This window comes from Rutilus rutilus, assembly GCF_951802725.1.
Source record: "Rutilus rutilus genome assembly, chromosome: 11".
Taxonomy (NCBI): Eukaryota; Metazoa; Chordata; class Actinopteri; order Cypriniformes; family Leuciscidae; genus Rutilus; species Rutilus rutilus.
Window position 1 is genome coordinate 36,218,155 of NC_140216.1, and position 23,648 is coordinate 36,241,802.

At 37.8% G+C, this 23,648-nt stretch overlaps 2 protein-coding genes across 2 annotated transcripts; both read left to right on the top strand.

Moving 5' to 3' along the window:
* Positions 1 to 2,443: 2,443 nt before the first annotated feature.
* On the top strand, positions 2,444 to 8,133 carry LOC311299470 (C-type lectin domain family 4 member E-like). Its single transcript, XM_084423048.1, has 8 exons — positions 2,444 to 2,574; positions 3,416 to 3,535; positions 5,126 to 5,173; positions 5,299 to 5,340; positions 5,653 to 5,724; positions 5,848 to 6,002; positions 6,595 to 6,704; positions 6,836 to 8,133. Exons 1-8 carry the CDS (start codon positions 2,499 to 2,501, stop codon positions 7,008 to 7,010), a joined length of 798 nt encoding a protein of 265 aa, XP_084279174.1. The 5' UTR covers positions 2,444 to 2,498; the 3' UTR covers positions 7,011 to 8,133.
* Positions 8,134 to 8,208: 75 nt separating this feature from the next.
* Positions 8,209 to 22,936, top strand: LOC311299474 (CD209 antigen-like protein C). Its single transcript, XM_084423054.1, has 8 exons — positions 8,209 to 8,308; positions 14,362 to 14,473; positions 15,024 to 15,152; positions 15,729 to 15,779; positions 15,877 to 15,945; positions 16,211 to 16,362; positions 22,351 to 22,463; positions 22,668 to 22,936. The coding sequence occupies exons 2-8, from the start codon at positions 14,398 to 14,400 to the stop codon at positions 22,828 to 22,830; spliced, it is 753 nt and encodes a 250-aa protein (XP_084279180.1). The 5' UTR covers positions 8,209 to 8,308; positions 14,362 to 14,397; the 3' UTR covers positions 22,831 to 22,936.
* Positions 22,937 to 23,648: the final 712 nt, after the last annotated feature.

The following is a 23,648-nucleotide window of genomic DNA, read 5'->3' on the forward strand; positions in this document are numbered from 1 at the left end:
GAAAATTTCTGTAAAAGTTTTTTGCACTTCATTTAAATTAGGATATTTTACTTTATTTTTACGCTTTTTGTTTGGCAGCCGTAGCTGACAGTCATTGACCGTTTTTTAAAGATTTTATTTTTTACAGTGTATTATAACTGTCTAGTTGTGTTAGTTGAACCCTAAACGCTTATCTTCAAGTGTAAGAATGTATCTCTACACTTTTCAAGGTTTTTTTTTTTTTTGTACAGTAACTTACTGGCAACACTGTTGCCAGTAAGTTACTGTAATTAAGATTTACAGCACCATTACCGTATTTCAGTTTTACAGTAACTACATGTTACTGTAATTGTGTAATACAGTGCATTACTGTAAAAATCAAGCTAATCACTACTGTAATTATTTTTATTTGTACTAAATATAAATTAGATTTCATAATTTTGATATAGAATTGATTTTATTTTTATCCTACATAAGTACTACTGACATTCAAATCAATTGAATTAGACAAAATTATTACAAAATACCTTTTTTTTTTTTCTTTTTTTTTTTTTTACATTTCATATACATCACAAAATAAACAGTCTGCCAATGCTGCAAATTATGTGTTAAATTTTTACGCATTAATGGGTGAGTTTAGGGTTTTGTGTTCATTTTAACAAGTTCATTGTGTTAATGATTTTAACAAAGTAAATATGTCAGAAAGGTTAGCACAAATATGTGTAAACATTATGTGTTGTCCTTCACTGCACACTTCATTGTTTAAAAAACAACCTGATAACTGAGTACTGGATCCGTCTGGAGAAAACTGTACTAGTCTGGGAGATTATTATGGCAATTTTCAATCTTGGTTTGATGCTTCTTGTGGAACAGAGAAAATGTTTATCTGTGAAAAGACATATTAATATACCTCCATCAGTCTAACTAATTAATGAGGTCTATTTGGATTTTGCATATGCACATAAAACTAGATGCTTACATATGTCAAGTTAAAAATGCTATATTTTTCCTCCAGTGAATTGAACTGAAAGCTCCATTGTGTAGACCTATCCTGTATAATTATAATGTATACTCTCCTTAAATTTTAATCTACAGTATAAGATCTAAAGCAGATCTTTTTGTTTTGATTCCTCACACATCACTCATCTTACAGTCAGTTTGATGCTTTAGTATCATAAACTGCTGTGTTGAGCAGACGGCTTCCTTGTGGTTGGACAAGATCTGTTTTGTGTCTAAAATAACAGCAACAAGTAACTTCAATAAGTATAAGACTCGTGTGCTATAGCTAAATGAATACTGTAATGTGCGCTAGAGCTATTTTTAGAAGCCATGGTATAGGTTTGTGTAAAAAAAAAAAAAAAAAAAAAAACAGAACAGAACAGAATTTTATCACAGCTAATAATCTGATGAATTTTCATTTTTAAAACATTCACAAGTCTGTTCTGTCACTTTGTATTTCTCTGTTCTGTTGCTTTGTATTTCTCTGTTCTTCTCTCCACAAGAGGTCAGTAATGCAGCATCTCTACTGCTGTATTGAAGGCTCTATATGATACATTGCTTGTGAAGTTCATAATTTGTACGTTTCTTGAATGATAAAAGAGCGTAATAAATCACTACATGTAATTTAGCAATGTTGTTTTATTACTGCATCTAGTCTGATATTGGTATGATTGTGTGAGACATCTGAAGGGATGAAAACAGGGAAAAGTCTTGTAGAAACATAAAGAACAACACAGCAGGAATATATCTGTCCGTAGTCTTTATATACCATTATGTTATAATATGTTACAGAGAACTACTTATTTTCTTTTCTTTTCTTAAAAAGTAGCTGGATGTGTTTCATAAAAATCTGCTAAATTGTTTTAAATTATCTGCTAAGTTATCTTTTGACAGGCCTATATTTGAAGTCATTAGATTTTACAAAACTAAGATAAATGAAAGATCAGAGTATTTCCCCTGAACCTTAAGAAGTTAATATGATATTTAAGTGATAGTATAAACAGAGAGTACCAAACTCTGTGGCGTCAAAGGCAGCAAGATCGTAACATTTTTTTATCAATTGTACACATCCAAAAACAAATTTGACTATGAAATTCAAAAAATTGTTATTTGTTTTTTTCAACGAAATTGTTGGAATTCAAAACTCTGCATGGCAGTCAAATTAGTATTTTAGGTTTCATGGTGTGCTGCAGCACAATCTGCTGAATATTTGAGATTTTATGCTTAATAAGGGCCAGAAAAGCTATAGAAGTTTATGAAGTTTTAAGTCAGAGTCTGTACACCATCCTCATTTTTCTTGAGAACTCAAATACATATTATATTCCTGATTTTACTTTATTTTAGAGACTATAATGTCATATTCAAACATGAGATATTAGTTGCATCTGTTATTAAGAGTCATAACATCGGTATTTCCTGTCTGTATGAATGTGAATGACATTTTATCTAACTTCCTTATCCTCAACAAACTCGAGCAGCACTCAAGTCTCAGCGGACACGTCTTCTGTCAGGCTCATGAAATGGATTCAGTCTTTGAAAATTCTGATTTCCTACTTTCAACAGTTTCTTCAGATGAAAACTCCTCTCAACACAAAGGTAAGGCCGGGATATTATCAGAATGCATTCATTTCTATTTTAAAGATTTAGCACTGTAGTAATGGTGTATAAGGTTGTCATTTGTAAACTCTTAAAAATAAATGTTATTTATATTGATGTTCCATTAAGAACCTTTAACATTCATGGAATCATTCCATTCCACAAAAAGGTTCTTTATATTGGAAAAAAGTTTTTCGGATTATTAAAATGTTCATCACACTAAGAGAAAAATAATGTTCTTTTAAGAACTGTACACAAAGGTTCTTTGGGGAACCAAAAATTGTTCTATAAGTAGACTATAAGTGTTTATCTTTTCTTAAGATGCTGTGCAGTAATAGAACAGTAATATCTTTTTTATTTTTTTCGTCTATCATGATGGCAAGGGGTCACCGATATTGTTGTCACAAGATCTTAGTTAAGGTTTAAAACAAATATCCAGTTGCTCTTGTTTTCTCTAGCAGTGGTTTTTTATGTTTTTTTTTTCTTTCTTTTTTTTGTGAAACATCCAGTTTGAAACTCTTAAGATCTTATGATGTGAATTCTATTCTTCAAGCTAAACTTTCAGTACATATATTTTTGAGTAACAATGATCACAATTAAAACACACTGGCAAACATTCAGACGAGAGCCAACTGCAACTTTACAACCGAGCTCTCAGGACAACAGGACAAAATTCATAAAATATCTGGTTGGGGCAACTTGTCACACATGTTGAAAATGCATAATATATATTGCAGAAATGTTATAAATGTAAATTCAGGAATAGTTACTGGCAGAAATTTTGTGCTGATTCAAGGGTTCAGATTTATGAAATAACACCTCATCAAACTTCTGACCCCAGGTAACTCCACTGAAGAGCAGGAACAAGAGAGGGAAGTTCATCTCCCTAAGTGGACTAAAGTTCTTCTGATTGTCTTTCTTGTTTTTGCTATTGGAAGTCTCTGTATTCTAGGAATTCTGTGTGAGTAGTGCCATTTGGCACATTTTTCTGTAATTAATCGTGATAATTAATAATTAACGTCACACCATTTATTTCCATCAAGAGGTGAATCCAGAGTCCAGCACTCTGTAAAGTCTCCTCCAGCACATCCCAAAGACATTCAATCAATTTAAGGTCTGGACTCAGAGGAGCCGATTCTTGTGAAAATGATTTTTCATACTCCTCAAAACCATTCTTTCACAATTTGAGCTTGATGAATCTTGACATTGTCATGCTGGGAAATGGCCATGATTTGTCTTCCATGGTTGTTTAAGAAATGAAATGCTACAAATTCCATGAATTATGGTTATAAGAACTATTGCCAAACATATAATATGCTAGAAACATACCCGTATTGTTCCGAATATAAGAGTGTTTTTTCTTGGAAATAGGTTACATCTGAAAAAATGGGTTCTTATATTCAGGGTCTAGATTTGTACGCCAATAATACACCTCCAACAATAAGAAGAGCCAAATACGTATAAAACAAGTGAACTGAAGCGACCCGCTCTGGACTGTTCAAATTCAGGAATAGCTGCTGACAGAAATTATGTGCTGATTCAAGGGTTCAGATTTCAGAAATAATGTCTCATCAAATTTCTGACCCCAGGAAACTCCACTGAAGAGCAAGAAAGAGAGAGGGAAGTTTACAGTGCCATGTGACTTCATGATGGTGAATGACCGCCCAGAACAGAGAGGTTAAAAGTCAGGCAAGTGAACCAGCAACTGAGGAGAGGTTATGATACAAACATTAAGCTCATGTGATAAATGCAGAGGAGTCAAACAAACAAAGCACACGAAAAATACGCCATGTCAGTGTATAAGATTAGATTAGATTAGATTAGCCCCAAAAATGCTAACGGTCAAAGAAAAGCTTACCGCGGTCCTAAAAGCGTCATCTTTGAAGAAATTGACAGGCAAGTGTATCAGTACGTAGCCAGAGCAGTCATCCAAGGCACTGGATATCACCAAAGAGCTGAACATACCGACAGCGAGGCCCATAATTTCTTATTTCGGCTAGGTACTGACAAACTTGCCTGTCAATATCCTTGCTTAAGTATGATGAGGCGGAATGGATTAGCATTATGCCGCAGAAAAGTCTTGCCCAGCACCTGCCCTCCGTCTTCATGGAGAAACTGCTGTTTTTTTTAGGGAAAAAAGTTCATACCCCCTGGATTAGATAGGTAATGCGGATCACCAATTGTTTTGTCATGCCAACATCTGTCACTGTACACACACAAAAAAAGGTGAGGAATCAGTTATTGTGAGATCTACTGGAAATGAAAACTACAGGTTATTTTTATGGTATGCCATAAATACCATCGTCTTATATTCGGAACAATATAGTAATAATCACTGGAATAATGATCCAGTTATAGACTTAAGCATTTGCCTATTTAAATTCCAAACAGTGTGTGTGTGTGTTGTGTGTGTGTGTGTGTGTGTGTGTGTGTGTGTGTGTGTGTGTGTGTGTGTGTGTGTGTGTGTGTGAGAGAGTGTGTGTGGTATCACTGCTACTGCTTTTAATCTTCAAGTCAAGTCATGTGCATTTTTGTGCATGTCTTCAATCAGATATCAGTGTTTCAGTGAAACCGTCTGCCCAACAAACGAATGGCACAAGTGAGTAAAATATATTTTAATGCACCAGTACAGCAACATTAACTGTGCACAAAGATTCATGAATATGAGAGTGACTGTCTGTTTTCTTTTCTCCACCATTCTCTTCATAATGGTTTCTGTACCAGCCATGGGAAGAGAGCTAGAGGAACTTACAGCCAACTACACCAGTAAGTTAAGTAATGTTCAGATTCATACATATCAAAATGTATCTCAGTTCTTTTTGTTCTATAAATACAAGTCAGTCATTTGAACACATTTCTCCAACCATTTGTTTTCTTCCTTTTTCACAACTGTTTCTGAACCAGTCATGGCTCACAGACAACTACGCCAGACTGCATTTCTCTTTCACACCCATGACACAGGCTTAAACAAAGTGTTCTGCACACTGAACCAAACTTTGATTAACTTCAAGAGTATTGTGTTCTGAAGAATGGATCATTTTCATCCTGATTGTGTTTGTTTTTGGCCTTGTCATGCAGATTACAGAGAACAGTTTGATGCGCTCCACAACCAGCATGAGGAAACACTTAGAAAGCTGAACAGATTAAATAGTATGTCTTCAGATTTGAGCCTTGTGCAAAGTTAAAAGACATTCATTACTGTACTATAAATAAGCACAATTACTAAAAATGAGTGAAATAATGAATAACTGAATTGCCTCTCTTTCTCAAAAGCCAGCACAGGTTGTGCACTTTGTGCCGTAAACTGGATTTATTCTGGGGGAAAGTGCTACTACTTCTCTACGGTCGAGATGAACTGGACACAGAGTCGAGATCACTGTGTGAGTCGAGGAGGACATCTAGTGATCATAAACAGCCAAGCAGAGCAGGTGTGTTCTGCACTTCAGCACTTCATTTACAGTATATTAATCCCTTTTACTTCTGTAACATGATGTATTTCTGAGTTAAACAAAAAAGGTAGGCAGTTTTTCCAGTTACTTGGAAATTAGAAACATCCCATAACAATTTGTCAGTGTGACTACATTTGCTTTACACAATGCCAAGTACAGTATAATATAGATTTGGCTACTACAGAAAAGTAGAGAAAGAAATAACAATATTTTTTCCTCAAGCTGATGATCATGGTTAAATTTAGTCTCTGATGGTCTAAGAAGATTGGGTGAAAGTGAGCATCTTGTTCTTGGCTTGTTCACCGAGCAAACATTTCAAAAGCCTTAAATTTGATGCATGATATCTAAAAAAAGAAAGTAGTGTTATTTTTAAAGATTACCAAAAAAAACAAAAAAAAAAACAACACTTGATTTAGAATAACATGCCTCGATTAATCATTCTCAATAAATCCAATGAATATTCAATTTTGTTTTCCCACTGACATTAAATATTAGGCTACACATTTCTCTGCTCCAAACCTTATGTGCATTACAATATATCACAAGACAAAAACATGTTTTTCTCCATCAGGATTTTCTGACCTCTAAAGTTAAAGTGACACACTGGATTGGTCTTAATGATTTGGACACTGAGGGACACTGGGTCTGGGTAAACAACCAGCCACTAAATGATTCAGCAGAGTAAGAGCTTCATTAATCTTGACAATACAACCTCTGCATTAAAACTAACAATACATCAATAATCAGCAGGTTGCTGCCGAACAGAAGCAATTTTTTTTTTTTTTTTTTTTTTTTTTTTTTTTGTCCTGCAGATTCTGGATGAAACGAGAGGATGGAGTCAGTGAGCCTGATAACTGGACTGAAGGCCATCCTGCCGGTGAAGACTGTGCTAGTCTGGGACATAAAATGGGAGAGACGGATTTCTGGACGGACGCTTTCTGTTTCCAAGAGAAAAGAGTTGTGTGTGAAGCTGCTGCAGCGGTTTAATGAATCCCTCCCGAATAGTTCACCCAAAAGTTATTATTCTGTCATTTAATCAAACAACTGTTGTGAAACAAAAGACATTAGCCTACACACATGCGGGGTCAAACATGATGAACGTGATTTCACCAAGTACCACATGTTCCTGGATCAACTTTCCAATCAACCAATCAGATTTGAGGAACAAGTTTACAGTTTATGTCAAGTTTGGGCTTAAAACCAGGGTGAGGTGCTTCAACATCAGTGTCATTCACCTATCATTTCCCTCTGATTTTAGGGAAAAGTTTTGGTAGGGTTAGGTTTAGGGGTAGGGATAGGGTTAGGATAGGACTACATTTTGGGGGAGGAATGTTATTCCAGGATCAACAAAATATGTTGATCCAGGAACATGTCTTACTTGGCAAAATCACGGTGACCGGTCAAACATCTACTATAATATGATAAATTTTTGCTATTAATATAACATTTGCAAAATAAAATAAAAAGTCAGAATGCACAACTATAAATGCTGTCAAATGAGAATATTGTTCTGATAATAGTGCAGTTCCAGCATCTACCAGTAGAGGATCACTGGACATATAAACCCTAAACACTTCCTCTTCATATAAGTGCAACATTGTCCTGTCCATATGTGACATATGGTGAATTTTTTGTTATTTTTTTAAGGTGGCAAATCTACTGCAGCAAAATCTAAATGCCAACAATATGAGATTGTATGCTTAATGTTGTGGATGTACTTGTAAAGCAATAGTAGACAGCCTCATTCTTCTCTCCTGGAGAATACAAACATATCATTTTACATCTTTTTATAGAGGCTATGACATATTTAAACATTCAAACATGGGGCAGTTGTGGCCTAATGGTTAGAGTATCAGACTGGTAACCTGAAGGTTGCAGGTATGCCGGCAGGAAATGACCTTGAATAAGGCACCTAACACCAATCGCTCCCTGAGCGCCACAGCAATGTGTGTGTGTGTGTGTGTGTGCTACTCACTTCTCCTAATGTGTGTGTGTACTACTCACTTCTCCTAATGTGTGTGCACATCTTAGATGGTTCAAATTCTGAGTATGGGTTGTCATGTTTTGTTATTTTTTGTTATTCGATCCTATAAATTCATTATTTCCTGTCTGTCTGTATAAGAGTGACATTTTATGTGACTTCCTTATTCTCAACAAACTCAAGCAGCACAAAAGACACAGAGGACAGGTCTTCTGTCAGGCTCATGAAATGGATTCAATCTATGAAAATACTAGTTTCATACTTTCACCAGTTGCTTCAGGTGAAACCTGCTCTCAGTACAAAGGTAAGGCAGAGGATGTATTATCAGTATGTATTAAAATGTATATTTCTAGCACTGCAGTAATTTATGTTTTTCTTATGTTTTCTTTCTTTTTTGTGAGTTCTTTCAACAATTACACAGCCGCTTTTGTCCAATGTGACATAGGCTACATTGCATTCAGACGCGTCATGCCTATTCAACCCAAGGAGGCATGTGCACCCTCAGATTTTTGAGCCAAATGCAGCTTCCAAAAGACAAAAGATTATATATTTTACATTTGATAATTAACCATTTAAAGCGTACAATCACACAGGTGTGATTAGAACTCTCAGTGCGTCACGTTATCAACTACTACGATAGTCTACATATTGTGTAACTATAAAGTTGACTCTAATCTTAGAATATTAGGTAGCCTACAAAATGAATAGTGCACTAATAGTGAATAGTCTTTTGGTGAATTTATTAGTTTTTATGCTAAAATGTCACACATCTGTCTAGGCGGCTCGAGCAGAGCCATAGATTTTCCGTGTGTGGACTGCGGGTGGTTGGGGAATCCAGTCACATTTAGTTATGAATTACATGAATCAAACCTATGATAGCATATTTTAAATTCAAAACGGTGAAATATCATAAGTTGAGTAGCTTGTATCTCTGGATATTACTGTTGGTCATTCAACATTCCTCTCTTAAAACAGTAGTCAAATATTAAATGTTTAGCTTCTTGTTAAAGGTACAATATGCAAGAATTTTTTGCCGCTAGAGGGCGCTACATTCCAAACAACAACAACGACGTAGCTTGATGACGATGTGAAGGAGCGTGGAATGATGGGAACTGTTGTTTTCAACTCCACCGTGGATGTAAATCAGTCAGACGGGAATTGAAAAATCATGTTCATGGATGAGGTTAAGTTCTATTTCTATAAATGTTGCATTTAATGACATGCTTTTTGTGGCGAGGAGGGCGTGGTTCAGCACGGTCTGTAATGGGAGAGAGAAGAGACAAGCGGGACGCAAGTAGATCAAGTGCAAATGACGAACACCTGTGTCTTATTGCAGTGATCGGCGTGGAGAGACCGCTTATAAGCCGCGCGCTGGAACGAGAGAGAGACTGAAGAGAAAATTGGACGCAGAGAAAGAAAACCGGTGGATCCGAGCTCTCATTTTTTAACTGTTTTGTGCCATCGCGGTTGCCATGGTGAATGCGCGTTGTGTGCGACTTTTGTTTGTTTTGCTTTATTTTAATAAAGTACGAGTCCCAGTCACGCCGACGCCTGTCTTCTTCCTTCCTGACTCTTGAACCTCATCACACTTTTATTTCATTAATATGAATTAACCGCAAGAAAAGTAAGGTGTAATACTACATTGGTTATCATAGATGTTACTGTATGTCGAATTCATTGTTGTGATAACGCGGCGCAGTTTTACGTGTTCTAAACAAATGTTGTAAAAGTACATTCGAACATACCCACATCATTTGCCAAAATACTGATTAATCTTTATGTATAACACATGCTATTTACATGGTCATAAACACAGACGTGATAAACAATGTCAATAAACTATACACAAATCTAAAGCAATAATACTTTCCTTACATAAACATAACTATTACCGAATGCTACATTTGAATATAAAATTAAGCATGCTTTGTCGACGGAAACAGCTAAAATCGGTAAAGAATAACTGTGTTCCATAACGACAGCACGAAACAAGCTAATGTTTGATGCTTGATAGACGCTACAACTACAACTTCCGCATTTGTCCAGGACTCCACCAGAGAATGTCTAATAAGGCGAGAAGTTTCACTCTCAGTACACTTCCGGCTTCTGAAATGGTTGCAGTTCCACTTTGATTCCATATGAGGGCGCTCACAGGACGAGTGCAGAATGAATGGAGGTCTATGGCAGTATACCCATCAAAATCCACTTTTCTCAGGATATAATTTTTTGTCTAGTAATCTGAATATTGTATTCGAAAGGAGATGCAAAGAAATTACACATGGCTGGGTGTTAGATTTTTTAGAGTCACTTATTTGCTTTAAAAAGTCTTTTAAAGTGTCAATGACGTCATACACATCATACAACCAGAGATACTGCTTAACGGCAATCCTTCAGTCACTTTGGTGCTTTTGCGCTCTGCAGTTTATTTTCTCTCGAGGCATCGACAACACAGCTGACACAGGTAAATACACGTGCTAGACGAGTTTTTGTTTTGTTTGTTTCTGGTCCCGCTTCGGATGCCACGATGCCATCAAGCGGTATCTCTGGTCGTAATCAGTCCTTCACTGACCAATCAGCGTTCATTAGCAGAATGCTAGCGTGTTATGGGCAACAACAACTCAACCTGTAAGAAATCGAAAGGACATAAGTACTCGTTCATTTAACTTTCGACCTATAACCCATGTTGAACTTGCAAAACCTACAATCGAATCTGAGATTTCTCAACGGCAATCGGGTGAAAGAGACAAATTTAGCCGTCTAGCCCCATAGACTCCCATTCATTCTGCACTCATGGGCGATCGCCCCCAGTGGAACTCTGGTGGAACTACAACCAAAATTCGGTACAATAGGACTTAATAGGGAGTGGGCAGGCTCTCCGTAGATGGGCTCTGACTCCACGCAGTACGAGCGGAAACCGAGGGTAACGCGGATATGACGCAATTGACTGGCGTCTCCCAGCTCACCCCTGCTCTAACGCCCCGTTTCCTTGGTTAAAATCGTCATTTTCTCACGATTACAAAATAGCTGGAAAAATTTGGGATATTGTAAGTAATCAACTTAACAAAATATATAACACTGGCCTTGAGATTTTGGGATATTTTAATGCAAAATTCTTACATATTGTACCTTTAAAGGTGCTGTATGTAGGATCCAGCGGCATCTAGCGGTGATGTTTCAGATTGCAACAACAGCGCTCGTGCTCGTGAAAAGCAATAAAGTTACAACTGTAGTCTTGCACATCAGAAAATGGTCGGCGTTAGCTGGCGAACTAATGATGTCTAACTTGAGCCAACTAAAGCACAAAATCACAATATATTTTACTTTTTTTTTAAGTATTGTTAGCTTACCTGTCCAAAAGGATGAAAGCCAACTCAGGGTCTGTTTTTATACCTAAAACAAAGCGGAGGTCTCTCCATAATTCAAACGCTCTGCCAATGTTGATCCGTGTTTTCGTCCTGAGTCGATCGTCCTGAGTTTGTGTTGGAGTCTGTGTTGTGCTGGAGGCAGGTCGCTTTTTGGTGTTATCAGACTCCATGTCGTTAGCTGCAGTGCCGTCGCAATAGACTGTATATATAAAACGGAGAGGCTCGGGAGCGCGCATGCACGTCACATCCGGTGGATTTCGCAAAAAATCCGACCCGGAGACTTCACATAAAAATAGGAATACTGGCCTTCAGAGGTAATCGCAAAACACGAAAAGTGGATCATTGTAATGTGTGATTACAACCCCTTCACAGACGGGCAATAAAAAAAGGATTCATTTTATAAAAAAAGTTACATACAGCACCTTTAAGTATATATGTTTTATATGTGTATATATATATACACAGAGAGGCTTAGACAGTGTGTTTGAATGTTTATACACATCGAAACAACTGTTTATTAACCTAGGAAAGGAATTTTTGATCGATTCAAATCGATTAATTTGCATCTAAGATAAAAGTTTTTGATTATAAATATATGTGTAAGGGAGGCAGGGATGAGAAACTGGATACATAATTCACTTTGTGAGCTAACTTTGAACACTAAAATTGAGTATAAAAGGCATCAATTATTGAAGGCAGCAACCCTGAATGTCAAGCACAAAAACAATGCAAAGTCCAATCAATATTGAATATTACTTTCTTATAAAGTACAAAGAAAGCAACAACAAAAAATAAGACTGAAGTAATCTACTAAAAAAGTCAGTGCATTGAGCACTTCAGACTGAATAAATTGCAGAAGTTTAAAAACAATCCCTAACCATAATGTTTGAGGAAAATATCATTACATTCACTTTTTAAAAACAGCATAATGAATGAATCACTATCAATAGATGGCAGCTATACTGAGTAGCTATTTGAATATGCAAGCATTAGCTTGAAGTAATACAAAAGGACAATGACAAGATCTGTGTTGTGTGTGACACGTAAACTGCATTAATTGAACTTGTCATGCTATGATGATGATAACATGTAGACTGCAGTGCATGAACTCATTTTTGCGTTTGTTTTTTTCTCTATTCTAAATGTCACTGTTGCAACAATCTTTACCTTTAACAGCATTTACCATCCACTGACATCCAGCGGTGGTTTAGAGTCAGTGAATGTACTGACATACTGATACCATGTCCCAAACACAGCGTGTGAGTGGAGTGACTGCATTTTCTCAAAGCGTTCTGCATGTGCAAAAATCCTTGTTAATGTTAGAGCCTATAAAACACTTATTTTTTTTCATACTTATTTTTACCCACAGGATACAATTGAATTTCTGAAGATATTTTAATGAACAAACTATTTTCAACTATTATTAAAATTGGTATGCTTTTATATAGTTTGTTGCATTACATGCTTCGCCCAATACTGGTAACTTTCCAGTATTAATATCACCAGATATGGTGAAAAAGACATTTCATGGGTTGTACAGGCTTTTTCCACATTGAAGTCAGTGAAACACCAGATTAGATTGATCTGTAACTCACTCTCTTAGATGTGAGTTTGAGGTTTTGCTACTTCCTGCATGTCTCTGTGTTTAAGAGCACAAATGCACACAAACGCATTAGAACAGTAAAGAGTGAAAGCAGCATCACTGCATCCTCAACACCGGTATGTACAGCATATTATTTTGTGTGCAAATAATGAAATGACAGTTATGCTGTTTTTAAGCCTTTGTTAAATATTTGTTTAAATGTAAAAGGTGAATGTTTTCAAATTTTAATGTCCTGCCAATTACAAATTTCATACAAAACTGAAAGAGGAAATGCTGTAAATACGCAGAGATTAAATATGAATGCTATTTCACTAATTATCTTTAATAGTAGATCTTTAATTCTAGATCAGTGCTTAAATATTAATTTGCATGTATCAAGTTTAAAAACAAGTGTTTTGTTTAAAAAAAAATGCACTTTGTACTTATATTTAGATAAAGGACTGATTTTGCATGTTTATTCTCAATTTTAAACTGACCCATTATGCTTTTTTATTACCCTTTATGTAGTGTGTAATTTAGATTTGTGTATGTAAAAGTGTCAAAAGCTCAAAGTGCACGACAAATGAAGTTATTGTCTCCCAAAAGAGAGAGATCCGATTGCCATGGAAACGAGTCGTCAGTAATTCCATTCTTTCTTCCTGGTCCTTTCTCGGAAAGAAAAAAAAATCAATTAAAACTTGCCAGCAAACAGTTTTTTTTTTTTTTTTACCAAATAAGAATGAAGATTTTTCTAATTATATAAATATCAGCTTTAATGTACTTCTCAAAATAATAAAAGCAGTCAACTGTCAAAAGAAGTATTCAAAATAAGTTTTCACTTTATGTGCACTTAAACTGGCCGCCACATGCACATGTCCGTTAAGTCCACAAGACCAGATGGGTGTCCCATTTGTCATTTTAGGATTCAGAAGGGTGCCTTACTTTTCTTAGTGATATTTAATGCCAGTTTATTAGGAAGTGATGATTTTGTTCTCTTCGACTCACTGAACCCACACAGCAACATAGTGTCGGCCCAGATCCGGGCCACATCTGGTACGCATTGAATCCACACATACCAGATGTGGGCCGACACTATGTTGCTGTCTGGGAATGGAAATGATGCTTGATTTCGCAAATGTTTTATGCAATATTCCAATTTTACAATCGTACAAGTTAAATTCGCAACTTTGGATGGAAACATAGCTAGTGAGTTGTTGACTCGAGAACAGATGCAATCGAATTGGTCCAAAAAATACTTTTAAATCTGGCTGGAATTCAGTCATCACATTTGATCTCTAAACACTGCTAATCAAGTTTAATTTGTTCTTTTCCTCTATTTTCTTATACTTCTGTCTGTACAAATGACATTAAATGACCGTTGTAATATTTCTATGGCTTCCTTGTTTCCAGCAAACACTCAACATACACACATTTTAGGTTATAGAAATGGATTCAGTTTACGAAAATTTTGAGTACATACCTTCAGCAACAGCTTCAGATGGCAACTGCTCTCTGTACAGAGGTAAGATATTATAGAATATATAATATATCATTGCATTACAATGGAAATGGTAAATGGCAAATTGTTTTGTGAAATCAACTTCAAATTTGGAACACAACTTGGTTAGACAAAAAGCAGATTTTCTATAGCAATTTTAGAGTCCAGATTATTTTGTAAAATACTGTATATATTTAGTATTAAATAAAATAAAAAATGTTTAGTTCAGTACATTTGCTTTACAATAAACGTAAACTTCTATAACTTTTGGACACTTTCATTTCTTTCTTTCTTTCTTTCTTTCTTTCTTTCTTTCTTTCTTTCTTTCTTTCTTTCTTTCTTTCTTTCTTTCTTTCTTTCTTTCGTTGATCATTATCGAGAATCTTCATTTTGTTACATTAGTTTACATTACCCACAAATGCTGTGAGCTCATCTAAGAAATTTAGTTTCACAGGCCCACAAGGAAAATTTGGGGATTCAGAATAGATTTCTTTGGGAATATTTGGAATCAGAGTTTTAAATATTTTTATCACTTTAATTACTATTATCACTTTAACAATATTTATCACCCCAGGTATCTCTCTTCAAGACCGAGAGAGGGAGAGAGAGGTCGCTTCTCCTAAGTGGACTAAAGTTCTTCTGATTGTTCTGGGTTTCTCTCTTGTTTTTGCTCTCGGAGGTCTCTGCGCTCTCTGGGTGATTTGTGAGTAACTGATACTATCTTTGCTCTGTTCAGGGTGCATTCGGGTTGCACTCTGTTCAGGGTGCATTTACTGTATCTATATTGTAGAGCAGAAACATCTGCAATAGAATTCTTTTTTTTTTTTCAAAATCATACTTTTCTCTGACAAAGCTATTTTAAGCTGTAGATTAAGAAAGTATTCTTGAACACTGCATTTATTTTCTTTTGTCATCACGCTGTGCATCATTGTATTGTGAGATATTTAAGTCCCATGAAAATGTTAGCCCTCTTGTTGCCTAAAATGATTATGTTAATTAAAAAAATATAATACAAATAATTCATTTATAATAAATTAACACATTTACTAAACACCTAAACCTTCACATTAAATATATAAAATGGCAGTTAATTCAGCCTGAAGCATTAATGTACAAACTCCATTCAAACTTTTGAAGATTATTTCAGTTTTAGGTGTGCAATCTTTTAGTTTAGAAAACGTTATACTTTCCTTTGACTTATATGGACAGATTGTTCAAAATGTAATGGACAGCAAAATTGCTTACAATTGCTGCTCCTGTTGTTTTCTCTTTAATTCAGATGTCAAAACGCTTGCCGATTTAAAATCAGCTCAAGAGATGAACAGCACAAGTGAGAAAGTGTTAATATTTCATAAACATTACAGCACAAACATGTTGTTCACTGAACTGTCCATGTGAGTAACTTTATTCTTCCCATTTTCTTCAAGTTACGAGAGAACTAGAGGAACTTAAAACCAATTACACCAGAGTTAAAGAACCGCTCTCCCTTTGTGTTGGTGAGTGGGCTTGACATGTTTTATAACATTGTTTTGTTGATTCAGCATCATATTTTGTCTAAACTTGTGTATGCAAACTGACATAAGTTACAATAACAGACTCTGTAAGTTCATCAAACTCTTTCTCCATTGCTGCTGCAGAGAACATTCATCTCTCTCCTTTACTTTTTAAAGTGCAAGGAAAGCACAATGAACTATAGTTTGAAGACCCTTATGATCTAAATAATGAAATTTTAATTGTCTTTTTTTAATTCATTCCTCATAGCTCAGTCTTGTAATCTCTCTGTGAATGGCTGGATAGCTTGTTGTGGAAAGCTGTATTTATTCAGCTCTAATAAACTGAACTGGTCGAGCAGTCGAGATGTCTGTGTTTCAAAAGGAGCCGATCTGGTGACCATAACCAGCCAATCAGAACAGGCAAGTCAGATCAATTATTATATAATTGATATTAGATGTAAGCAAAAGTAACACAAAGATTACACAACACTGAACCCTGCAAAATGCGTAGAGGGATAGTTCACCCAAAAATGAAAATTAGCCCATCATTTACTCACCCTGAAACCATCCTAGGTGTATATGACGAATACAATCAGAGTTATATTAAAAAATGTCCTGGCTCTTACAAGCTTCACAATGGCAGTGAATGGCTGTTTGACTTTGGAAGTCCATAAAAGCACATCTATTCATTATTAAAGTGCTTCACGCATCTATGGGGGTTATTAAAGGCCTTCTGAGGTGAAGCGATGCGTTCGTGTAAGAAAAATATCCATATTTAAAACTTTATTGACTAAAATAACTAGATTCCGACAGACGGCCGTTTGCATCGATTTATGCCAAAAGAGTAATACTTGAACTTGACGCACAGCGTTATTACGGCAATTGACGCCTCTCGCGGTTCGAACAAACAGGGGTGCATTTCCCGAACAACGGTGTAACTCGCAGCTTAACTACCGTAGTGCGATGCATCGTTGAAGAAATCAAGCTAGTCACGACCGTTTCCCGAAACCATATTGTCGCAAATTGGTCGTTCAACCACGTTGGTTAATGATGTCACGCACGTGGTGGAGTTATACCTTCTTTTAATGAAACTGTTTGAATTAACGCTAGATGTTTTAATATAAATTACAGACATGGCATTTGAGGACTATTTCTCATTTTTCTCAGTTATTTTGCTTTATTTCCAGATTCGATTGTAACGAATGGCCTTAATCAAAATAGACATCAGAAAACCTTCCCCCTCTCCCCTGTTGTCATCGGCCCTAAAACCAGTTCCCTTTTGAGGGAACTCGCGATGCGTCAATGACGCTTTGGCAACGCTCCTGCGTGATTGCGTCTGAAGCACTTGTGTCAACTAGTCCAATGGCGAGAGTGGGCGTCACGGGCGGGTGACGTCACGACCCGGAAAGGATAAAGCACATCCGGAATAGAACCGCGCTTGCTTCTGTGCCTCAGCAAGCGCTCTGTTACATACTGTCTGTCTTGTTTATTGTTGTCTGTCACTATATCAGTCACAAGCATAGATATCATGGTGAACAAAACAACCTTAGATCATATGTGTTGTTTCTTTGGAATGGAGCATAATCTGTCAGCGCTCGAGGGTGCTGACTATGAGCATTGCGAGTTACATTCATTTTACTCACTCCGTTCCCGCTTTGTCACTCTTTGAGGAGGGTGTTCAGGCTTACGTTCCTCGCAATACCGGCCCCGTTGTTGCCGAGGCAGCACGGAAGTTGGTATTGTGGGGTTCGCAAATGGCTCTCGCGGATGGGTTAGAGATGGGCTCCGCCTTTTCTCTGCCTTTACCCGGGGGTTCCAGCACTCTCTCTCTGAGATCGGAAGCCCGCGCCCCAGCTTCTTCAGCCCTGGTTAGAGAGCCCGGTGTTTCAGCAGTCTATCTCTGAGGAGGTAGAGGTGCTGAGCATCGATGCAGGGGAATAAAAACTCACCACCCTCATCAATTAAGAGCATGTTCTAAGAATCATGTAGCTCTATATAAAAATGAAAATAGTGGACGGCTATGTTCATTCATAAACATTACCAATGTATGTGCACTATATTGGGAGTTTCCCCATACTACTGTTTATTTAAAGAAGACTGCAATAAGAATCGAGTGGAGAAGACTGCAATAAGAATCGAGTGGTTATGCAAATACAAAGCATAGATTAAAGAGATACATAGTGTATTGTAAGCTATGAATTTGTGATTCGTTTATTGTATGTTGAAACTACTTTTTTATACTCAGCCTTTCATTCAGACTATGTTGACTTGTTTGGTTGATTTTTTGCTGTTTGATTCTGAAGAATTAAATAAGTGAGCTGCATTTAAATTAGCTTTTCTGACTTTCATTAGTTAGATTCATGTATAAGTTCAGCACTTCATCCAGACCGTGTTAACTTGTCTGGTTGATCTTTTACTACATTTAATTTTGAGGAATTAAATGGTATAATTCGGTGCTGCAGCTGTCCACCTCCGAGGAGATGGATGTGCTGAGCATCGAGTTCAGGGAATTGAAGATTCTCCATCTCAATCCCCTGTGTACAATGAGTTTTGGAGTTTATAACTTCCATGTCAGGCCCTTCCAGTTTTTCCCGATCTCCACTAATAAAAAATGAGATCCCGGAACAAACCTTTCAGCCTGTATTTTCAATTCTAAAAATGTATGTTTAATAAATTGGGTTGAAAGAGCTTGGGCATGGCTGATGCCAAAGGCAGAACAGACGCTTGCAAGCTATCAGTCCTGTCATGGCTTAGGCTCCCCTTAAGGCTCGGCATTACTCTCCAGGCCAGTTAGAAACTCTTGGCACTGGTGGGTAAGGCGTAAATGGGGCTGCTGGGCGGATCAGCCCTAGCCATTAATAAACTCCTTGTACAGGATAGAGTGTCATTTCCTGTGCTCCCCCTCAGAAAGATTGGGGACCAGAATGGCATTCTCAACAGAAGCCTTTGAAGCAGAAGATGGATCTGAGGACCATTTTTTCAGCAAAAAAGGCTTCGGCCAAGGTCCTGACGCCACTGGTGTCGGACCTCTGAGGGCAACCCCGACCGGGGTGGAGCGGTGTACACCTCAGTATACGGTGCCTGTGCCAACTCGGTACCCTCAGGAGGCCGTTCTGTCAACCCCGCCACCCTTGGTGCCTCGGGGCGCAGCGGTCTCCAGCGAGCACATGGCTCAGTGCCACCACGACTCTGTGTCAGACTCGCACCGGGTCAGGTTCAGGTCACCGAAGTGGCTGTTACACCAGAGGCCAGTGTTGAGAGACTGGTACCCTAGTAGATTTCTGACAGAGTGAAGAATCTGCCGAATATATCTCCATGGGTCCTGCAGATAATAGAGAGAGGTTACAGAATCCAGTTTCATTCTCCTCCACCTCATTACAATGGGGTGATACTCACGTTAGTATGTCCCAGGCAGGCTCTGGTAATGGAGCAAGAAGTAGAGTCTCTATTAGCGAAGGGAGCTATAGAGCAGGTGTACTCACCCGACAGAGTATCAGGGTTTTACAGCTGCTACTTTATTGTTCCTAAAAAAGGATGGGGGGTTGCGTTCCATTTTAGATCTTCGTCTGTTGAATTGTGCAGTCATGAAACTCAAGTTCTAGATGCTCAAACAGATCGTGACCCAAATCAGATCTGAGGACTGGTTTGTCATGATAGATTTAAAAGACACTAACTTCCATGTCTCCATCCTCCCTCAACACAGGAAGTTCCTGAGGTTTCCTTTTGGGGTAAAGAATACCATTATCGGGCGCTTCCATTCGATCTAGCTCTATCACCCTGCACATTCACGAAGTGCGTAGATGCAGCTCTGGCCTCGTTAAGGCTGCAATGCATACGCATTCTGAACTACATCAACAACTGATTAATTCTGGCAGAATCAGAACAGTTAGCGGACCGGCATCGAGATGTCGTTCTCGATCACATAAGAAATTGGGGTTGAGTGTCAATGCCAAAAAGAGTGTGCTTTCTCCACTTCAGAGAACCACTTTTCTTGGTGTGGTATGGGATTCAGTCACGATGCGAGCCACACTATCGCCCGTTCGTGTAGCTGCTATCCTCACTGCCACAAAAGATTTGAAGCTAGGCCAGTCACGCACTGTGAAACAGTTCGAGAAACTGTTGGGCCTCATGGCAGCAGCTTCCAATGTGATACCCTTTGGCCTACTGTACATGAGACCCTTGCAGTGGTGGCTCAGAACCAGAGGGTTCTCCCCGAGGGGAAACCCACTTTGTACGATCAAGATCACGTGGCGGTGTCTCCGCGCCTTGGTTATATGGAGGAAATACTGGTTCCTATCCCACATGAAGAAATTGGGGTTGAGACTCAATACCAAGAAGTGTGTGCTTTCTCCACTACAGAGAACCACTTTCCTTGGTGTGGTATGGGATTCAGTCACGATGCGAGCCACATTATCGCCCGTTCGTGTAGCTGCTATCCTCACAGCCACAAAAGAGTTGAAGCTAGGCCAGTCACGCACTGTGAAACAGTTCGAGAAACTGTTGGGCCTCATGGCAGCAGCGTCCAATGTGATACCCTTTGGCCTAGGCAAGGCAAGGCAAGTCAAATACAGTACAGTACAAACAGTCGGACCAACATTCACAGTGCTCATTCAGTAAATGCATAGCTAAACAGATGTGTTTTGAGTCTGGATTTGAATGTGACTACTGTAGGAGCACATCTGATCTCTTCTGGAAGCTGGTTCCAGCTGCGGCTGGCATAATAGCTAAAAGCGGACTCGCCATGCTTAGAGTGAACCCTTGGTATTTCTAGCTGATATGATCCTAATGATCTGAGTGATCTGTTGGGTTTATATTCAGTGAGCATATCTGCAATGTATTGAGGTCCTAGGCCATTGAATGATTTATATACCAGTAATAATACTTTAAAATCAATCCTAAATCTAACTGGGAGCCAGTGTAAAGACCTGAGGACTGGTGTGATATGTTCATATTTTCTGGTTCTGCTCAGAATCCTGGCGGCAGCGTTCTGTATGAGCTGCAACTGTCTTATGGTCTTTTTGGGAAGGCCAGTGAGGAGTCCGTTACAATAATCCACCCTGCTGGTGATGAAAGCATGAACAAGTTTCTCTAAGTCTTGTCTGGAAACAAAGCATCTAATTCTTGCAATATTTTTCAGATGATAGTATGCTGATTTAGTTATTGCTTTGACATGACTACTGAAACTAAGGTCTGACTCTAGTGTCACACCAAGATTCCTGACTTGATTTTTGGTTGTTTGACCCCTAGAGTGAAGGTATGCGTTCACCTTGAGAACTTCATCTTTGTTTCCAAACGCAATGACTTCAGTTTTGTCTTTGTTTAACTGAAGAAAGTTTTGGCACATCCAACTGTTGACTTCATCAATGCATTGACACAGGGAGTCAATGGGGCTGTAATCGTTAGGCGATAGGGCTAAGTAGATCTGTGTGTCGTCTGCATAGCTGTGGTAAGCAATTTGGTTCTTTCTCATTATTTGGCTCATTGGGACCATATACAGGTTGAACAGGAGTGGCTCCTTGAGGGACTCCGCATGTCATGGATGTCCACTCAGACTTATGGTCTCCTATACTCACATAATAACCTCTCCCATCTAAGTATGACCTGAAACATTTTAGGACTATCCCAGAAAGCCCCACCCAGTTTTCCAGCCTGTCAAGAAGTATGTTATGATCGACAGTGTCAAATGCAGCACTGAGGTCGAGTAGTACCAGCACTGATAATTTGATAAATTACTCTTGCGCCCGACGCAAATCTAAAATGGGTTGTTCTGAAGTAGCTTCATTATTCATAGGTGTGGTTTGGGCGTAACGTGAAATAAACCAATCAGAGCGACATCTCACATTCCCTTTAAGAGCAGGCATGCTTGTTCCATGGCGTACTGCTATTATAACGGCGGGTTTGCCAGGCGCGCGCCAGGAGCGGTTCACAGCCGAGGAGACCGACATTCTCGTCAGGGCCGTAAAAGACAGAGAAGTGACATTGTATGGGGATGGGAGAAACCCACCCAAATTAGCTTTGGTTAAACAGGCATATAATAATTTGATATGATTTCAATAATTTGAAATCAGGATTAGGCATAAAATAATGTAATATCTGGAAATCGGTTGAGAACTGAACAAATAATTGTAACCTTGCTCAGAGGAAGATTAATCATGTCTGTGTGGTTTTTCTGGTGATAAAATGTAATAAAATGTGGTGTGCTAAAGCAAAACCACAAGTGACTGAACCTCAAGAGGAAGAAGCTGAACACATTATGGCCAAAACCACACACTGTTTCCTGCACTGTAGTCATCTGAGGTGTTACACGAGATTGTAACCCAAGTTGTATGAAGTGTTTCCGGCTTGAGTTTGGCATCTGAGTTGTATGTAATGAGATAAAACATGACCAAACCAAATGTTCTCTTTTAGGATTTTCTGGTCTCTAAAATTAAAGTGACGCAGTGGATTGGTCTCAATGATCTGGACACTGAAGGACACTGGGTTTGGGTGAACAACCAAACTCTCACTGAAACTGGAGTACAGTAAGAACACTGCATGTGTTACAGTATATCATCAAATGATAACTACATCAGTGTAGTTTGAATTGACAAGTTGAGAACCAACAACAACAAAAATGCATAAAAACAATCATCCAAGAACTGAGGCGATGACCTTAACTACAGGTGTTTTATAAAATGATTGCAGAAAAGAAATATGTCTATACCCAGAATGTTTGTGTCTTATAGGTTCTGGTACACTGAGGGGCCAACAGAACCTGATAACTGGAGAGGACAGGATCCGTCTGGAGAGAACTGTGCTAGTCTGGGAGATGTGAATGGGAATTTTAAATCTTGGTTTGATGCTTCTTGTAAAAAAAAGAAAAAGTTTATTTGTGAAAAGAAATATTAATTTACTTTCATCAGTGGAACTAATTAATGAGGTCTATTTTAAATTTGCATATGCACATTAAACTAGAGATAGCTGTGTTTAGCTGACAAGATCTGTGTTTTGTGTCTAAAATAACAGCAACAATTGAATAACGATAAGACTCGTGTGCTATTGCTGAATGAATGCTGTAAATTTAATGTGCGCTACTCTTTTGAGGACACATTATAGGTTTGTGTGAGAAACAGAATGGAATTTAATCAATTATAATCTGATAATTTTGCATTTTTACAGCATTCAACTTTTGTCTGTTCTGTCACTTTGTATTTCTGTTCTTTTCTCCACAAGAGGTCAGTAATGCAGCATCTCTACTGCTTTGTTGAAGGCTCTATTATAAATTGCTTGTGAAGTTCATCATTTGTAAGTTACTTAAGTGTAATAAATGAATAAATGTTATGCTATTTTATTACTGCATCTAGTCTGATATTGGTTTGATTGGGTGAGACATCTGAAGAGATGAAAACAGGGAAAAGGAAAAATCTGAAGGGACCAAAAAAGAAAAAACCTTAGAAGCAAACAAGCAAAGAGCAATGCTGCAGGAAAACATCTGTCCGTTAATATAGTTTCCCCTGAAACCTTCTTAAAGGGTTTGTTCACTCTAAAATGAAAATGAAGTCATCATTTAATCACCCTGGTGTTGTTTCTTCTTGTTGTATGCATTCATTTCTATTTTAATGATTTAGCACTGCTGCACTAGTAATGATATGGTGTAAATGGTTTTCTTTTGTGTTCATTCAACAATTACACATTTGGCGGATGCTTTTGTCCAAAGCAACATTTAG

Bases quoted from the DNA above. Each gene is read 5' to 3' on its own strand.
- LOC311299470 (XM_084423048.1), top strand. From the start codon at position 2,499: ATGGATTCAGTCTTTGAAAATTCTGATTTCCTACTTTCAACAGTTTCT. The intron at 2,575-3,415 runs GTAAGGCCGGGA...TTCTGACCCCAG, and splicing joins AAACTCCTCTCAACACAAAG to GTAACTCCACTGAAGAGCAG. The intron at 6,003-6,594 runs GTGTGTTCTGCA...TTTCTCCATCAG, and splicing joins TAAACAGCCAAGCAGAGCAG to GATTTTCTGACCTCTAAAGT.
- LOC311299474 (XM_084423054.1), top strand. From the start codon at position 14,398: ATGGATTCAGTTTACGAAAATTTTGAGTACATACCTTCAGCAACAGCT. The intron at 15,153-15,728 runs GTGAGTAACTGA...TCTTTAATTCAG, and splicing joins CTGCGCTCTCTGGGTGATTT to ATGTCAAAACGCTTGCCGAT. The intron at 15,780-15,876 runs GTGAGAAAGTGT...ATTTTCTTCAAG, and splicing joins TCAAGAGATGAACAGCACAA to TTACGAGAGAACTAGAGGAA.